At 41.0% G+C, this 13,904-nt stretch overlaps 1 protein-coding gene across 3 annotated transcripts in view; it reads left to right on the top strand.

Annotated features, from left to right (window-relative positions):
* Positions 1-13,667, top strand: part of LOC102462672 (mitogen-activated protein kinase 12) — an 81,839-nt gene extending 68,172 nt beyond the window's left edge. The window contains exons 8-11 of one of the 3 annotated variants that reach the window (XM_006122616.5): positions 5,821-5,900; positions 8,060-8,138; positions 8,993-9,166; positions 12,511-13,667. In XM_006122616.5, the coding sequence (XP_006122678.3) occupies positions 5,821-5,900; positions 8,060-8,138; positions 8,993-9,166; positions 12,511-12,581 (404 nt within the window). In that variant the 3' untranslated portion in view covers positions 12,582-13,667. The remainder of the gene's footprint in view (positions 1-5,820; positions 5,901-8,059; positions 8,139-8,992; positions 9,167-12,510) is intronic. The other 2 variants (XM_075928185.2, XM_006122615.5) reach the window with 2 other exon arrangements.
* Positions 13,668-13,904: the final 237 nt, after the last annotated feature.

The raw sequence follows: 13,904 nt of genomic DNA, 5'->3' as shown, positions 1-13,904 counted from the left end.
TTAGTATGTTTCTTTTCCGCTTATTTGTGTCTTATTCTCCCCTTATCAGGTGAGAAAAACACTTGAAAATACAAGAATGGGATTGCAAACCCCCAAAAATGATGCAGGGGGACTAGAGCAACTGCAGTACCTGAAACTATTTTTAACACTGTAAAAAAAAATTAATTAGATTCAAGTATATGTCCCTTGTTAACTACAAAATACAAAAATATATTTTCCTAAAGGCAGTAGTTAACTAACCAATACTATTTCTGGAGCTGTGCTGACCTCAAGGATGTATCCCTTATGCATACACAAGGAAACAAGTGAGTCACAATTTCAAGATGCAGCAGAAATTCAGCTGTGGAAAACACAGTATTTTAATAATTGTAGAAGTTGAATATTGCACAAGGTATTGGGTAAAGCCCTACAGCCTATTTCAGGGATGGAGAACATCTGGCTCATGGGCCAGCTGCAGTTTGTCAGGGTTAGCCCGCTGGCAGGCATTCAGATGCTTTGTTTACCTTAACATCCACAGGAACAGAGCCCAGCAGCTTCCAGTGATCGTGGTTCGCCATTTCCTGCCAATGGGAGCTCTGGGAAGTGGTGGCTCCGCCCACATCCCTGCCCACAGCTCCCTTTGGCTGAGAATGGTGAACCGCAGCCACTGATCTGTGAGCAGCTGTGCCTGAGGACTCTCAAGTAAACAAACTGCCTGAAAGCCCACCAGCAGCTAACCCTGACAGACCGGTTCCCCACATCTGGCCTGTGTTATGTAAGAGGTCAGACTAGTTAATTATAATGGCCCCTTCTGACCTTAAAGTCTGTGAACCTATGTTAGCTGCTGCACAGAGGACACAGAATCTCATTCCAGACCTTTTCAGATAAGCAAAGCAAGAAATATAGTTTTTAGGTTTTTTGTTTTAGGTTCGCAGATTGATTCTGTTGTAAATTTGGTATTAAATCATTTTTAAACATAATTTGTAAAGGTTTTTCAGATTCGTCCGTCATCTCCCTCTGACTCCACAGGTGTTTGAAAGCGTGTTGGTTTTGTATTTGGAGCTCTGCAAGATCAATAGGCAAAGAGGTGGAACACCAGACAAGAGCTGCTTTCTATGGCATCAGCCCATGGAAACCTGCTGGAATCCCTGGAAAAGATAATGCTGGTGCTGAGGAAGCTATACTTCCTTAGACACATATGGTCACTTTATTCCACCCAGGTTGCCTCAGGGTCTGGAATGGAGGAAGGAGGGGAAAAGATATGAAAATCTGTCATGGAGTATTTGTCAAAATTTCAAATTTTTCAAAAAATTTCAACCAGCAATAGTCAGGAAACTGCATATGATGATGCTGGTCACCTTAGTTTCAAGGATAATGTCAACAATCATGCTTTGTACTAATGGATCTGAGTGTGAGTCCACTGACCAGTTCAGGAAGAACAACATTTACCATACAGGCCATGGGGTCATATGCCTAATTGTGCTGATTGAGCTGCACATTGTTTCTGTGCATGCCATAGTGTTTCCAGCTGCTCCATGTGATTCTTCTCAAAGTCGGGGCCATCTACCCTTACGATCAATCACCAATTGTTCAACAGTCGAGTAAGAAATGTTCCTTTTGCATACTTTTTGTTTCAGTGTCTTTGAAGTGTTTCATCTGCCATCCATGCTTACAATTGCCAAATTCAGAATATAAGACTTACTTTAATAGATGGAGATCAGAAGTACATGGCCTGTTTGTCTCATTTGGGCATGGTTCAAGTGAGTCTCAATGCCAACCAAGCCAGCTTTCACCAGGACTTCCTTATTGGAAATCCAGGCCTTCCATTTAACAATAATCATAGATATTGCAGATGGAAGTTGTCAAACTTTTTAATGTGTCATTGATAAGTGGTCCATGTTTTGTACTCATAGAGCAAAGTCGTGAGGACAACAACATTATAGACTTTGATTTTTGTCTTTAGTCGGATTCCATGTTGCTTTCAGATTTGGTGGTAGAGGTGACCATATGCAGTGCTGGCTCTCTTAATTCACACTTCCCCTTTATGACTGACTGTAGCTTCATTTTCAAACATGCCGCCAAGATATTTGCAGCATGATGCCTTCCAACCTTATTGATGAGTCTTGGTAAAATTGTTCAGAATATGACTGGCTAGAATATAACTACAATTTCAATTGTCCATTGGGCTGACAGTGGGACCAAAGTTACAAACTGCTGCAGCAACGCTGTTTGTAAGATGTATAAATATTGATGCTGTTTGTGACATTTTTTCCTGTATTTGTCACATGATGAAAATCATGTCAATAAAGCTTTGCTGAGCACAAAAGCTGCACTGTGATTCAGATAGAACATTGTCAGTGATTTGGGTCAGGAGCTGGTTCAGGAGGATCTGTGCAAGAATCTTCCTGGCCACAGAGAGCAAAGCATATTCAGTATTCACCATAGTTACTGTTTGCGCCTTTTTATGCTTCATAAACAGTGACAGTGTTGGCATCTTTCAATTTTGCAGTAGAATTTCTTGAAATCAGACATATAAGAAAAATTGGAAGAGTTTGTCAGTAAGAATATTTCCTCTGTGTTTTAAACAAGGGTTAGGGCATTTATTATTTTTCATGATTTGAACAGCCTTTAACATTTTGGCTCATGTGAGTGGATTGGCAAGTGCAGTAGATGTGGGCAGTTTAGGGACATTATTTAGTGACTCATCAGAAACAGTAGGTGCACAAATTAAATTGTTCACTAAAATGTTCCCATCACCATTCATGGATGGCAGTCCAATCTGTGATCAAAGGTTCACTATCAGTATTTAATAGCAATATTAGGACAGATCAGGTAGGCCATACACTGATTTGACTGCATCATATAAACTTTTGGAGTAGAGGCATAGCGAGGGTGTTATGCGCCCAGGAGCAAAGACAAAATTTGCACCTGCCTTCCTCAGTCCCCCCGCTCCACCACTATGCTGCAGGGCCCCGAACCTGGCGCACAGCTGAGCCTGACCCTGGCAGAGGGGGGGAGCTTGTATCATGTTTTCCCTTCCAGTTTGGGGCTGGACCCCCGCACACACTAACCCACCAGCGGGGATGGAGGAGGATCGGGCTAGGGGCGGAGAGGCGGGGAAGAGGCTCCAGCTGGTGGCGGTGGGCAGAGGAGGAGCAGGCAAGCCGAGGGATGACAGGGGGAGTGAAGGGAGACTAAATTGGCGCCCCCCTAGCGTGGCACCCAGGGGCAACTGCCCCACCACCATCCCCTCTCGCTACGCCACTGTTTTTGAGTCATGGTTATCAGCAAGAGTGTGTAATTGCTTTGCTTTACAGTCAAAACATGTATTTTGCATTTGGCAGAGTTGAAAGTGGGTAAGCTAACAGCATGGTGTAATGGGGCATTCCACATACTTTATTAAAATATGCTTATGAGTGTGAATATGACATAACTAGAAAAGTACCTCATGTAAGATATCATTGGATTTTCCCATTTGCGTGCATGTATCATCTATGTCGATCAAGTTAGGAATATGGCATATAAACCTGTGTTATTAATGTAGTCATGCTAAGTGAGGACTATTAATGGTACTTCAGGGTTACAATAGCCCATTAGCAAAGAGACAATGAAACTTACCTTCCTTTAGAGGTGTGTGGGTCAGCCCTGGAAGTATAGAGACCAGGATCTTGCAGAAACATGTAACCATGTCACTTGATACTGGAATCCATCTAAAACTATGTACTTTTCCATGAGCATCTGAGAGGGGGGTCAGACTGAAACAATGGGCTCCTACCTTATGCAAATCCTGTTTAAGGGTGAGGAGTGAGGTAATGTAGGTTGTCAGCTCTCCCTGGCTACCCCATCTAGGATAACTGTTGGAAACATCTAAGACTGAACAGTGGAAAAGGACTGGGCCCAGACTGGAAGGGCCAGATTGTAAAAGAAGCTTATTAGAACAACTTTGAGGGTGGGATATTACATGCACTAGTCTCTTTAGTGCAATGGTCTCCAACATTTTTAAGCACAAGATCACCTTTTGAATCTGTCAGTTCAGGATCTACCTCAAACCCAAATACCCCTGCCTCTCTCCTTCTCCGATGCCCTGCCCCACCCCTTCACCAACGCCCCGCCCTCCTCACTCTGTGAAGATGGGGTACAAGAGAGGAAGTGATATCAGTTCCCCCTGCCTCTCTCTCTGTCACCCTGCACAACAAGCAGGATGCTTCGAGGGGGCAGTTCTGAGGCTCTTGCCAGGAGCAGAAAGGCAGTGTGAGGAGGGGCAGCTTAAGTGCTGGCCCTTGATAGCTTCCCAGCCAAACCAGTCAGGATCACCTGTCACAGGCTCTAAGATCTACTGGGAGATCCCGATCTACTGGTTGGTGATCACTGCTTTAGTGTATGAAGCTTAGCTTGAGTGTTCTGTTTTATTTCGTTTACTAACCTACTTTGTTATGTCTGCTAACTCTTATGTACACTTCAGTCCTATTTTTTATACTAATAAAAATCACTTTTATTAATTAATCGAGTGTAAATAATTGGTACCGGGGCTGGAGGGGAAGCAGTTGTGTATATCTTTCTTTATACTAAGAAATATGAGCTTACTTTTCATAACACTTTATACAGAGTGAGATGGATTTGTCTAGGGTTCAGGTCCCATTGAGGCAATGCATTTGGGTGCTGAGGCAAGTCCCTTTAGCTGAGCTGATCTCAGTGCCTGTATTATACTGCAGAGGGCTGTGGCCCCATCTCTGTGTCAGTGCTGGAGGAGGCCTTAGGACAGAGTTGAGGGGTGTCCACAGGGACAGGAACGTGACTCAGTTGTAATTCAGCACATCATGTGACAGTCCCTAGGGTGTCCCAGCGACTGAATCTATCACACACGGCATGGGCTTGTCACTTGACATCAAAGAGACTCAATATTTTAATATTATTTTAATCAAACCAGTCTACATGATGGTATTTTCATGCCCAGCATCATTCACAACAGTCTTATACATTGTGTCACACAAGGATAGCCATTCGGCAGTTATGTCATCATTGATTATTGGAAGGGTTTCTAAAGCAGAAGTTAGCTGCTCTGTTGAAAATTGCTCGGAAATTGACAGATCATTCCTCCAGGCAGTATTAACAAGTGTGGCTGATGGGGTTTTTACACATTTTTGGCCAGATAGAGCGAGAAAGCTTTGATGGAACAAAATAGTGATCAGTACAACAATCTGCTCTGCATAGTACCCAAGTCATGCAAACATCTTGTGGCTCCCATTGTTGGACTAACACATAATCAATCAGCTTCCAATGACTTGAGCATGGGTGCATCCTGGTTGTTTCATATGTGTTGTAAAGTCAAACCTCTCCTTCCCCCAATGGTATGGGGGAAATATGGCAAAGTAGGGGATTGTAGGACAAAGAATAGTGATGAGATTTGCTTTTGGGGCTGCTATGATAGCCATAAAGGTCTGCAGGGCTTTACTCCAAAACACCCTAGCTAACAGAGCTCTAGCTAGGTGGAACAGGCTTGTTAGTCTGGGTAACTGGGCAACTGCTGTGAGAGAAAGAAGCAACCTATATCCCATAGGTGTATAAACCATTGCAAATTTCCCAGGTATAAGCTACCCAAACGGAAAGAACATTATCTGTCCTATAAAGTTGGAATATATTTAATTTCAGGAGCTTTTGGTGTCCTCAACTTTTGAAAAAGAAGCACAGAGCCTTGAGCTGCATAAATGTAAAGTTTCTCATTTTACTTTTATGTTGTGTGTTGTTTTGATCTCCATTGGCAAGAAAATTGTATAATATTTGTAGGGCTTTTAAAAACTTTGTCACTGTAGAAGGACTTGATTCCTAACATCTGGCATTCAGATCTGGACCAGCTCACAGAAATAATGAAGATAACAGGCACACCAACTCAAGATTTCGTTCAGAAACTACAAAGTCAAGATGTGAGTATGCTGATTGGTATTCTGCTAATATTCTGCATGTTCTAGTTTCAACTGCAAGAAAACTTAATGAAAATCTGTTCTCTGAATCTCATAATAAAAATATCAAATTATTTTTTGGAAACTTTTATTGATTGAGTTTATTTAGTCAAACACAATTATCAAGTAGGCTTAAATCAAGTACATTGCAGTAAGGTAATGGCCTACATTTTCAGAAACATACATTAATTATGGATACCCAACCTGCAATCCAAAAGCCTGATTTTTTTGTAGAAGACTTGAACACCTACAATTTCAGCTGAGGTCAGTTGGAGCTTTAAGTGTTCAACCTGTGTGCAAATCAAGTCCTATCTTAAGGTGGTCACCCGAGAATGGAAGTGTTAAATATATGGCTGGTCATTAATTGCAGTTAAGTCACATGATTAACTAAAAAAAAATCGATTGCAATTAAAACATTAATCATGATTTATCGCAGTTTTAATCACGCTGTTAAACAGTAGAATATCAACTGAAATATATTGCATGCTTTTCTACACTTTATATTTAAAATGAGAACAGGTGTTCATATGGCATTTTCGTAGTCAGCACTGCAAGGTAATTACATGCCAGATATGCTACATTCGTATGCCCCTTCATGCTTCAACTATCATTCAGGTGACATTGTAAATAAAAAGCGGGCAGCATTACGTCCTGTAAATGTGAACAAATTGTTTGTCTTAGCGCTTGGCTAAACAAGAAGTAGGACTGAGTGGACTTGTAGACTCTAAAGTTTTACACTGTTTTGGTTTTGAATGCAGTTATTTTTTGTACATAATTCTACATTTGTAAGTTCAATTTTCACAATAAAGAGATTGTACTACAATATTATATTAGGTGAATTGAAAAATACTATGTCTTTTTTTGCCATGCAAAATATAAAGCTAGAACTGTACACTTTGTATTCTGTGTTGTAATTGAAAGCAATATATTCAAAAGTATAGAAAATATCCAAAATATTTAAATAAATGGCATTGTTAGTGTTTAAAAGTGTGATTAATCATGATTAATTGTTAATCTTTTGATATCCCTGGTTAAAAAATCAGTGATCACTTAAAAATATGCATACCCAAGTGCTTAAAGTTTCTTAAATATATAGCACTAGCAGGTGAGGCCTGTGGTTGACTGGGCAAAGTGATTTTGTGTAGATTACACTTATAAGAAAGTTCAAGAAATGAAATATATGTAATAGATTTTTTTATTAAAGTGTTTGCAGATGTGTAGAATTTCAACTTCAAACATTATTCATTTTATTGAATAATTACCATGCACAGTACATTTGAATCAGAAACTCGTAAAGCTTCCATTACTCTTTTCGTAACTAATTTAAATTATTTTGTGATTTGTAAGAGGAAAAAATTTCTTTGCATTAAAATAACAGTTGACTAGGTGACTCGATTTTAGTTTTGTTAGCAAATGTTTTTTATGAACTGTAATCATAATAGTCATGACTTTCACACAGCATATTCAGGTGTAAAAAATAGTAGCGCATTCAATTAATTTAAATGGCAGGATTGTTTATGCAGTATTTGGTATCTGTAGGTAATTGAAAAGTATGACTCTATTTTGCACAAACCATTCCATAAACAAACTCTTCAAAATATATAGTAGATGTCATCAGCTCTAGATAAATGACTACTACCTTCTTTGAGAGCACACTGACCAAGTTCTTGTGTTTTTAACTTTGCCTTCCCTGCCTCCATATGCACACTTCTACCATTTTAAATGCAACTTAACATATCTGTAAAAGTTAAAAACTTAAGGAATATACCTTAAAAAGAAAGGCCTACTTTTCTAGAGATTTATACCAACTCTCAGTGGGGAAAAATAAATTATAACTCTTTGAATGATGCATATACTTTTCTCAAGCTAAATAATATACTCTGTATAATTAATAACCCTTAGATATTGTTTTTCTCCTTTTTTTTAATACTTGAAAACAAGATATCCTTCAAACAGCACATAAAGACAACAAAGCCCCAAAATGATCTTAAGTCATTAAGTGTATCCATATGCATAACACACTCTCCCAAAAACCATGAAAAATTCACAAAGCAAACATATTGTTAAATCGTATTACATAAAAAGGAAGAAATGTTCTAACCAATGTTCATGTTTCTTTTAAGGCAAAAAATTATATCAAAAGCCTCCCAAAAGTGCAGAAAAAAGACTTTGCAGCCATCTTGAAGTATGCAAACCCTTTGGGTAAGAAAATATGTGTGAGTGTGTACCACTTGTGGTGGTGTGCTACAAATATGTGCCGCAGTTGCTGCTGTAATTGAGGTTTCATTATGGTAATTTAGTACTTGAATAAGCGGGACATAAGCAAAAAGTAGTTTTTGGTGTTGGCCATAACCCAGCCCAGGCTTAAATGTTTTGCTGGATCAGCGTCTAAGTACTAAGAAATAAAATATTGATAGTATAGTTTTCCTATTTTAAAATTGATTCTTCAAGCCCTATTCTGAATAGCTGTACAAAACAAACAGGAGCTGAAAACTGAAGTTCGTCATAAAAATAATCCTTGGTAAGAAGTGTTTTAGGATTCCAGAGAAAATTGGTTTTGATTTGTTAGTTATAAATCTTTCAAGGTAACATACTTAGTATATACAGTACATTATGAATTTTTCAGTAAGATCACAAGGGCCTGATCCAAATCCCATTGAAGATCATGTAAAGATTTCCATGGATTTCACTATGTTTGCATAGCTGAGAATATCAGTGCTGCAAATATACACATAGCTGCCTGACTGCATTAGTGGACTGAAAGTATACTAACCATGTAGATTGGCTCAGATCTATTATTGCAGCCTTCTTCTGCCCCTGGTGCATTGGTTCATAATGGAGTGGGTTTTGTATTGAATTATCACTATATAACTTGACAGCAGCAAAACACTTTGTATTTTTATTTTCTCCTTGCAACAACAGATGTCAATAAAATAAAATAACTCTTCTTTGTAACCATCTGTAATTCTAAAAACCAACAATGTTACAACAGCTTTAACATACAAGTTGGATTCTGTGGCAATATTTGAATGTCCTGTTTGGCTTGTGTTGAACAGCTGTAAACCTTTTGGAGAAGATGCTGGTGTTAGATGCGGATAAGAGAATAACAGCAGTAGAAGCTTTAGCACATCCTTATTTTGAACCAGTTCACGATCCTGAAGAGGAAACTGAGGCAGAGAAATATGATGACACATTTGACAATATGGATTTGCCACTGGATGAGTGGAAGCGTAAGTCCTTTATGGTGGGGTTCAAAAAGAACTAAGCAGAAGTAGGGTTGCCAAATACTTTCACAAAAATACCAAACATGGTGGGGGAAAAAATTGGTTGAGCCAAAAAAAAAAAAAAAAGGGACACTGCACCTTTAAATCCCCACAGATGCGGCAGGAGAAGAATGTCCCATGTGGCCTTCCATCCAAGAAAAACAGAAAATACTGGACATTTTATACGTCCGGTATTTTCTGTTTTTTTGTTTGTTTTTTTTACTGGACAGAGGCTGAAAATATTGAACACCTGGCAACCCTAAGTCATGTCACTTGAAGTCATTAATCTGTATTCACTCAAACACAGAGATTTTTTAAAAATACAGCAAATAATTTCTGATAAACAATTGTATAAGATACTAGTTTACAAAACTAGGCAAGAGTCAGTGCACAGAGTACATCACATAATTTTTCATGCTTTATTTTCCTGTTTCTCCTTTCATAATCTTTTTTCTCCCCTGTCTACATGTTGTATCAATGCATGTTAAAAAAAAGTTGAGTAGCAATTAAGTTGCAAATATAGACCACAGGCCTGATTCTTCATTACCTTGCACCGTGTGTCATTACCTTTGCAGAGTGCAAGATGAGTTTTAAATGCTACCAGGGAGGGTTGCCAGATACTTTCACAAAAAATACCGAACGTGGCAGGAAAAAAATTGGTTGAGCAAAAAAAGGGGGGGAAACCAAAGTTGTTGAGCAAAAAAACAGGAGGGGACCTTTAAATCTCCCCACTGCCCCTGCCAGACGTGACAGGGGAAGACTGTCCCATGCAGCCATCTGTCCAAGAAAAACAGAAAATACCAGATATGTAAAATGTCCAGTATTTTCTGTTTATTTTACCAGGCCAATACTGGACACCTGACAACCTTAAGCTTGGTCTGGTCTGAATGGCAGATGGATGACTCCGTTGCTCTTGGGAGGGAGTTCCCAACCACCACAATCCATCTCCTTTTTTTGGAAGTGGTGATTGTGGAACCCCCATCCCTAGGACTATGCATCCCATATATGCCTTCTGGTCTCCATCGGATCCCTTCCCTCAGAGGTCTCTGCCAAAGTGTTTTCCACCATGGTACCCGTGCAGACAGCCTGAAAGCAGTTACTTATCTCTATCAGGTTTGGGGATACCTGAGTCATGTTTCTTCTCCTGGAGGTCACATGCTGCCAGTTTTCTTCCTGGTTCTGTATTGCCCTCTCTGGGTCTTCAGCATGATTTGCCTGCAGTATCAAATGCTGCCTTCTGTCCAGAAAGTCTTCATTTTCTCCGATGGAACATAGGGTTGATACTTTGTCCTTCTTTAACCTTTTCTTCCAATATGGAGACCTGCTTGCACTTCATACAGACAAAATCACTTCTATCTTCTGGGAGGAATACAAACTTGGAACAGGCTGTGCAGGTCACAACAGCTGATCTTTCGTTATCCATACTGTCTTCTTTCTAAAAGACTCCTGTGCTCACTGGAATGAGGAAGTTGTGGTAATTAGATTTACAGACTATGATGAATTTAAAATAAACTTCAAGAAACGAAAGCAAGTGATAGGAGAACTGGATACTTAGTATGCTAATGTCTCCAGGTCTGTCCCTAGTGGGGCACAGGGACCACGGCAACCCCTCCCCATTCCAGGCCCCACACATACCCCACTTCTTCCCACCCGTGTTCCTTTCCTTCCCTGCCCTCACTCCATCCCTTCCCCTATGCTGCACCCCACCTCCTTCTGCCTGCACTCTGCCCTCTTCCACCCCTCCCCCCTTGTACTGCTTCCCTGAAAGCCCCTCCCAAGAGCTACCTGGCCTGGGGAATTAATGGGGCCTGACATGGAGTGGCAGCAGGGGCCCACCTTCCCTGCACTGACGGCAGAGCTGGGATTCCAGGAAGCACAGTGATGCAGGCAGTGGCCTGTGCTGCTCCACGGCCATCTCCCAGCCGAGTCAATCAGCTTCACCATGGTGGCGGGAAGTGGAGCACAGCAGGCTGGGGCTGTGGGGTTCTGCTTTCCGCTGCCGTGGTAAAGCAGTGCCACTTGCCTGGGAGATGGTGAAGCAGTGCAGGCGCAGTTGTGCATCGTTCCACTTCCTGGGCTCACACCATTGCAGTGAGTGGGGGTTAGCCAGACCCCTGCTGCTGACCCTCACTAGCCTCCCCATCTACCTGGGCCCCGCAGGCTCCCAACAATATGGGGAACTGTCCCGATCCTAGGACAGTTGAAGCGGCTGCCACAGGGGCCCCCAAAGCATGGGGCCTTGGGGTAGCTGCCCCAAACTGTCCTAAAGACAGGACAGCTCTGAAAGTCTCATATCAAAACAAGAGAGAGATATCAGTGGTTCCCATACATACTAACCTCCAGTCCTGGAAATTTAAGGCTGCTTTAACCCTGATGTCTAGAAGTCAGAAAAATTGGGATTCAGCTCCTTTTTTCCCTAACAGATTCCTGCCTGCCTGTCCATGACTGAACTCTTTGGTTTACCCTTTTATTAGGAGTCTTTCACAGTATGTTTTTCCGGTAGCTAACACTTTCAGGGTGTGTCTAGACTACAGGCTTTTGTCAACAAAAGTGGACTTTTGTCGACAAAACTATACCTGCGTCTACACTACCACCGAGTTCTGTCGACAGAACTCGGCAGTTTTGTCAATGGCGGTAAACCTCATTCTATGAGGGATAATGCCTTTTGTTGACAGAGTTCTGTCAACAGAAGATGTTATTGCATCTATACTGTCCTTTGCGTCTACATTCTCATGTCGACAGAGCGGCTTGCTTTGTTGACAGAACTGGATGTAGTCTAGACACTCTTTTTCGACAGAAGCTTTGTTGACAGTACCTGTTGACAAAGCCTCTGTCGACAAAAGCCTGTAGTCTAGGCGTACCCTCAGTGTGAGATGGACAACCAGCTAAAGTCCTAAGGTAGCGTCTTTGCTCATTGCTACTAAAGGCTGAGACCGTCTCCTTCAGATGTGATTTGGGGGCTGTGTTTTAGTCCTGATTCTCAAACTTGGGCCCTTCATTTTCAGTGCCCATATTTAGGCCCCTAAGCAAGAGGGCCTGATTTTTATATTTCTGTACGCACCAAAAGTTATTGAAGATAATGCCAGTTGAAGGCACAGCACTGACAATTAGGTCATTTATTTAGGTGCCTAATTGTATGCATTAATTTTAGACAATTTGTACCGTAGCTCTTTATATGTTTTCTCTCTCATCTGTGTCACATTCGCAAATAGATAACATTCCAGCCATTTGGGGGTTGGCTCCACACTTCTGTCCGTGAGGCTCCCTTTATGAACATACTAGCAATGCTCTCTCTTTCTGTTGTTTTTCAGGCATTACCTATAAAGAGGTACTAAACTTCAAACCACCTCCCCTGCCTGAGTCAAAGGAAACGGCAGTGTAACTGTATGAACCATCTCTTCAAAAATCAAAAGAAGGAGAAAAGGTGTAAATGCTTGTGATAACTCAGTTGTACAAACCTTTTATAAACTGGATGTAACTTGTTGTATCTGTATTGTAAGGAATAAGTGTGTTTTAATCTAAACAGGAAGCTAGTGCCTTTAGAAGTAGCATTTCAAGACTGTCTGGAAACTCACCTCTACCCAAATTTTCTCATCTTTTTGAGTGCATGTATGGTTTCATTTAATCAAAGTACTCCTCAAAATACAAGGGTTTTCATGAATGTGTTTTTAGACCAGGTAATGCTTGTTCAAGTCACAGGATTATAGAGAAATAGTTAATACCTTAAACAATCTGAGGCTAAATGGAGAAATGTTTCCTCTTTCACTATAAATATGAACCTCTGGAGCCAAGCCCAGAAGGCATCAAAGGGAGCATGCCAGCTTCCCTCTTGGTTCTTTCCTTCCTGCAGAAGCCAATTTGAGGATGACCTACAGATTGGGAGGGGATGAAAATGATGCCGGGCAGACTCTGAGGGGGTGTACACAAGAGGCAGCAGTAGCAGTCAGGGACACCCATGGCTATAGGGGTACGTCAACAGAGCAACATTATTTCAAAATAACTTAGTCTGCGTCTACACATCAGGCAGTTATTTCAAAATAATGTTGAAATACTGTGAGAACTTCTTACTCCGACTCCTGTAACCCTCATTATATGAGGAGTAAGGGAAGTCAGAGGAAGAGTGCTTTATTTCAAAATAAGTGCTGTGTAGACACTCCCAATTTCAAAATAAGCTATGCAACTGATGTAGTTCAGCTGTGTAGACGCACCCAGGGCTGGATTAAGATCTTTATCCCTTAGCACTAAAAAGATTATAGTGCCCCCCATATGTAATTCAAAATAAAAACAATACTATACTGTAAAATCTCTTTTTTTTTTCTTTTTTTTTGGTGCCCCTGCTTTGCTGGTGCCCTAAGCATGTGCTTAGTCTGCCTATTGGATAATCCAGCCCTGGATGCACCCCAAAGGTATGTCTATACTAGCCCCCTAGTTCGAACTAGGGAGGCTAATGTAGGCATTCGAAATTGCAAATGAAGCCTGGGATATAAATATCCCGGGCTTTATTTGCATGGTCCCGTCCGGTCGCCATTTTGAAATTCCACTAGCCCGAAGTAACTGCCCGCGGCTGCACGTGGCAGTGAAACGGTAATTCAAACTAAGTCCTTAGTTCGAATGAACTGTTACTCCTCCTGGAATGAGGTGTAACAGTTCATTCGAACTAAGGACTTAGTTCGAATTACCGTTTCACTGCCACGTGTAGCTGCGG

Source organism: Pelodiscus sinensis, chromosome 1 (assembly GCF_052426305.1).
Source record: "Pelodiscus sinensis isolate ZL-2025 chromosome 1, ASM5242630v1, whole genome shotgun sequence".
NCBI lineage: Eukaryota > Metazoa > Chordata > Testudines > Trionychidae > Pelodiscus > Pelodiscus sinensis.
This window is presented reverse-complemented; position numbering and strand designations above follow the sequence as displayed.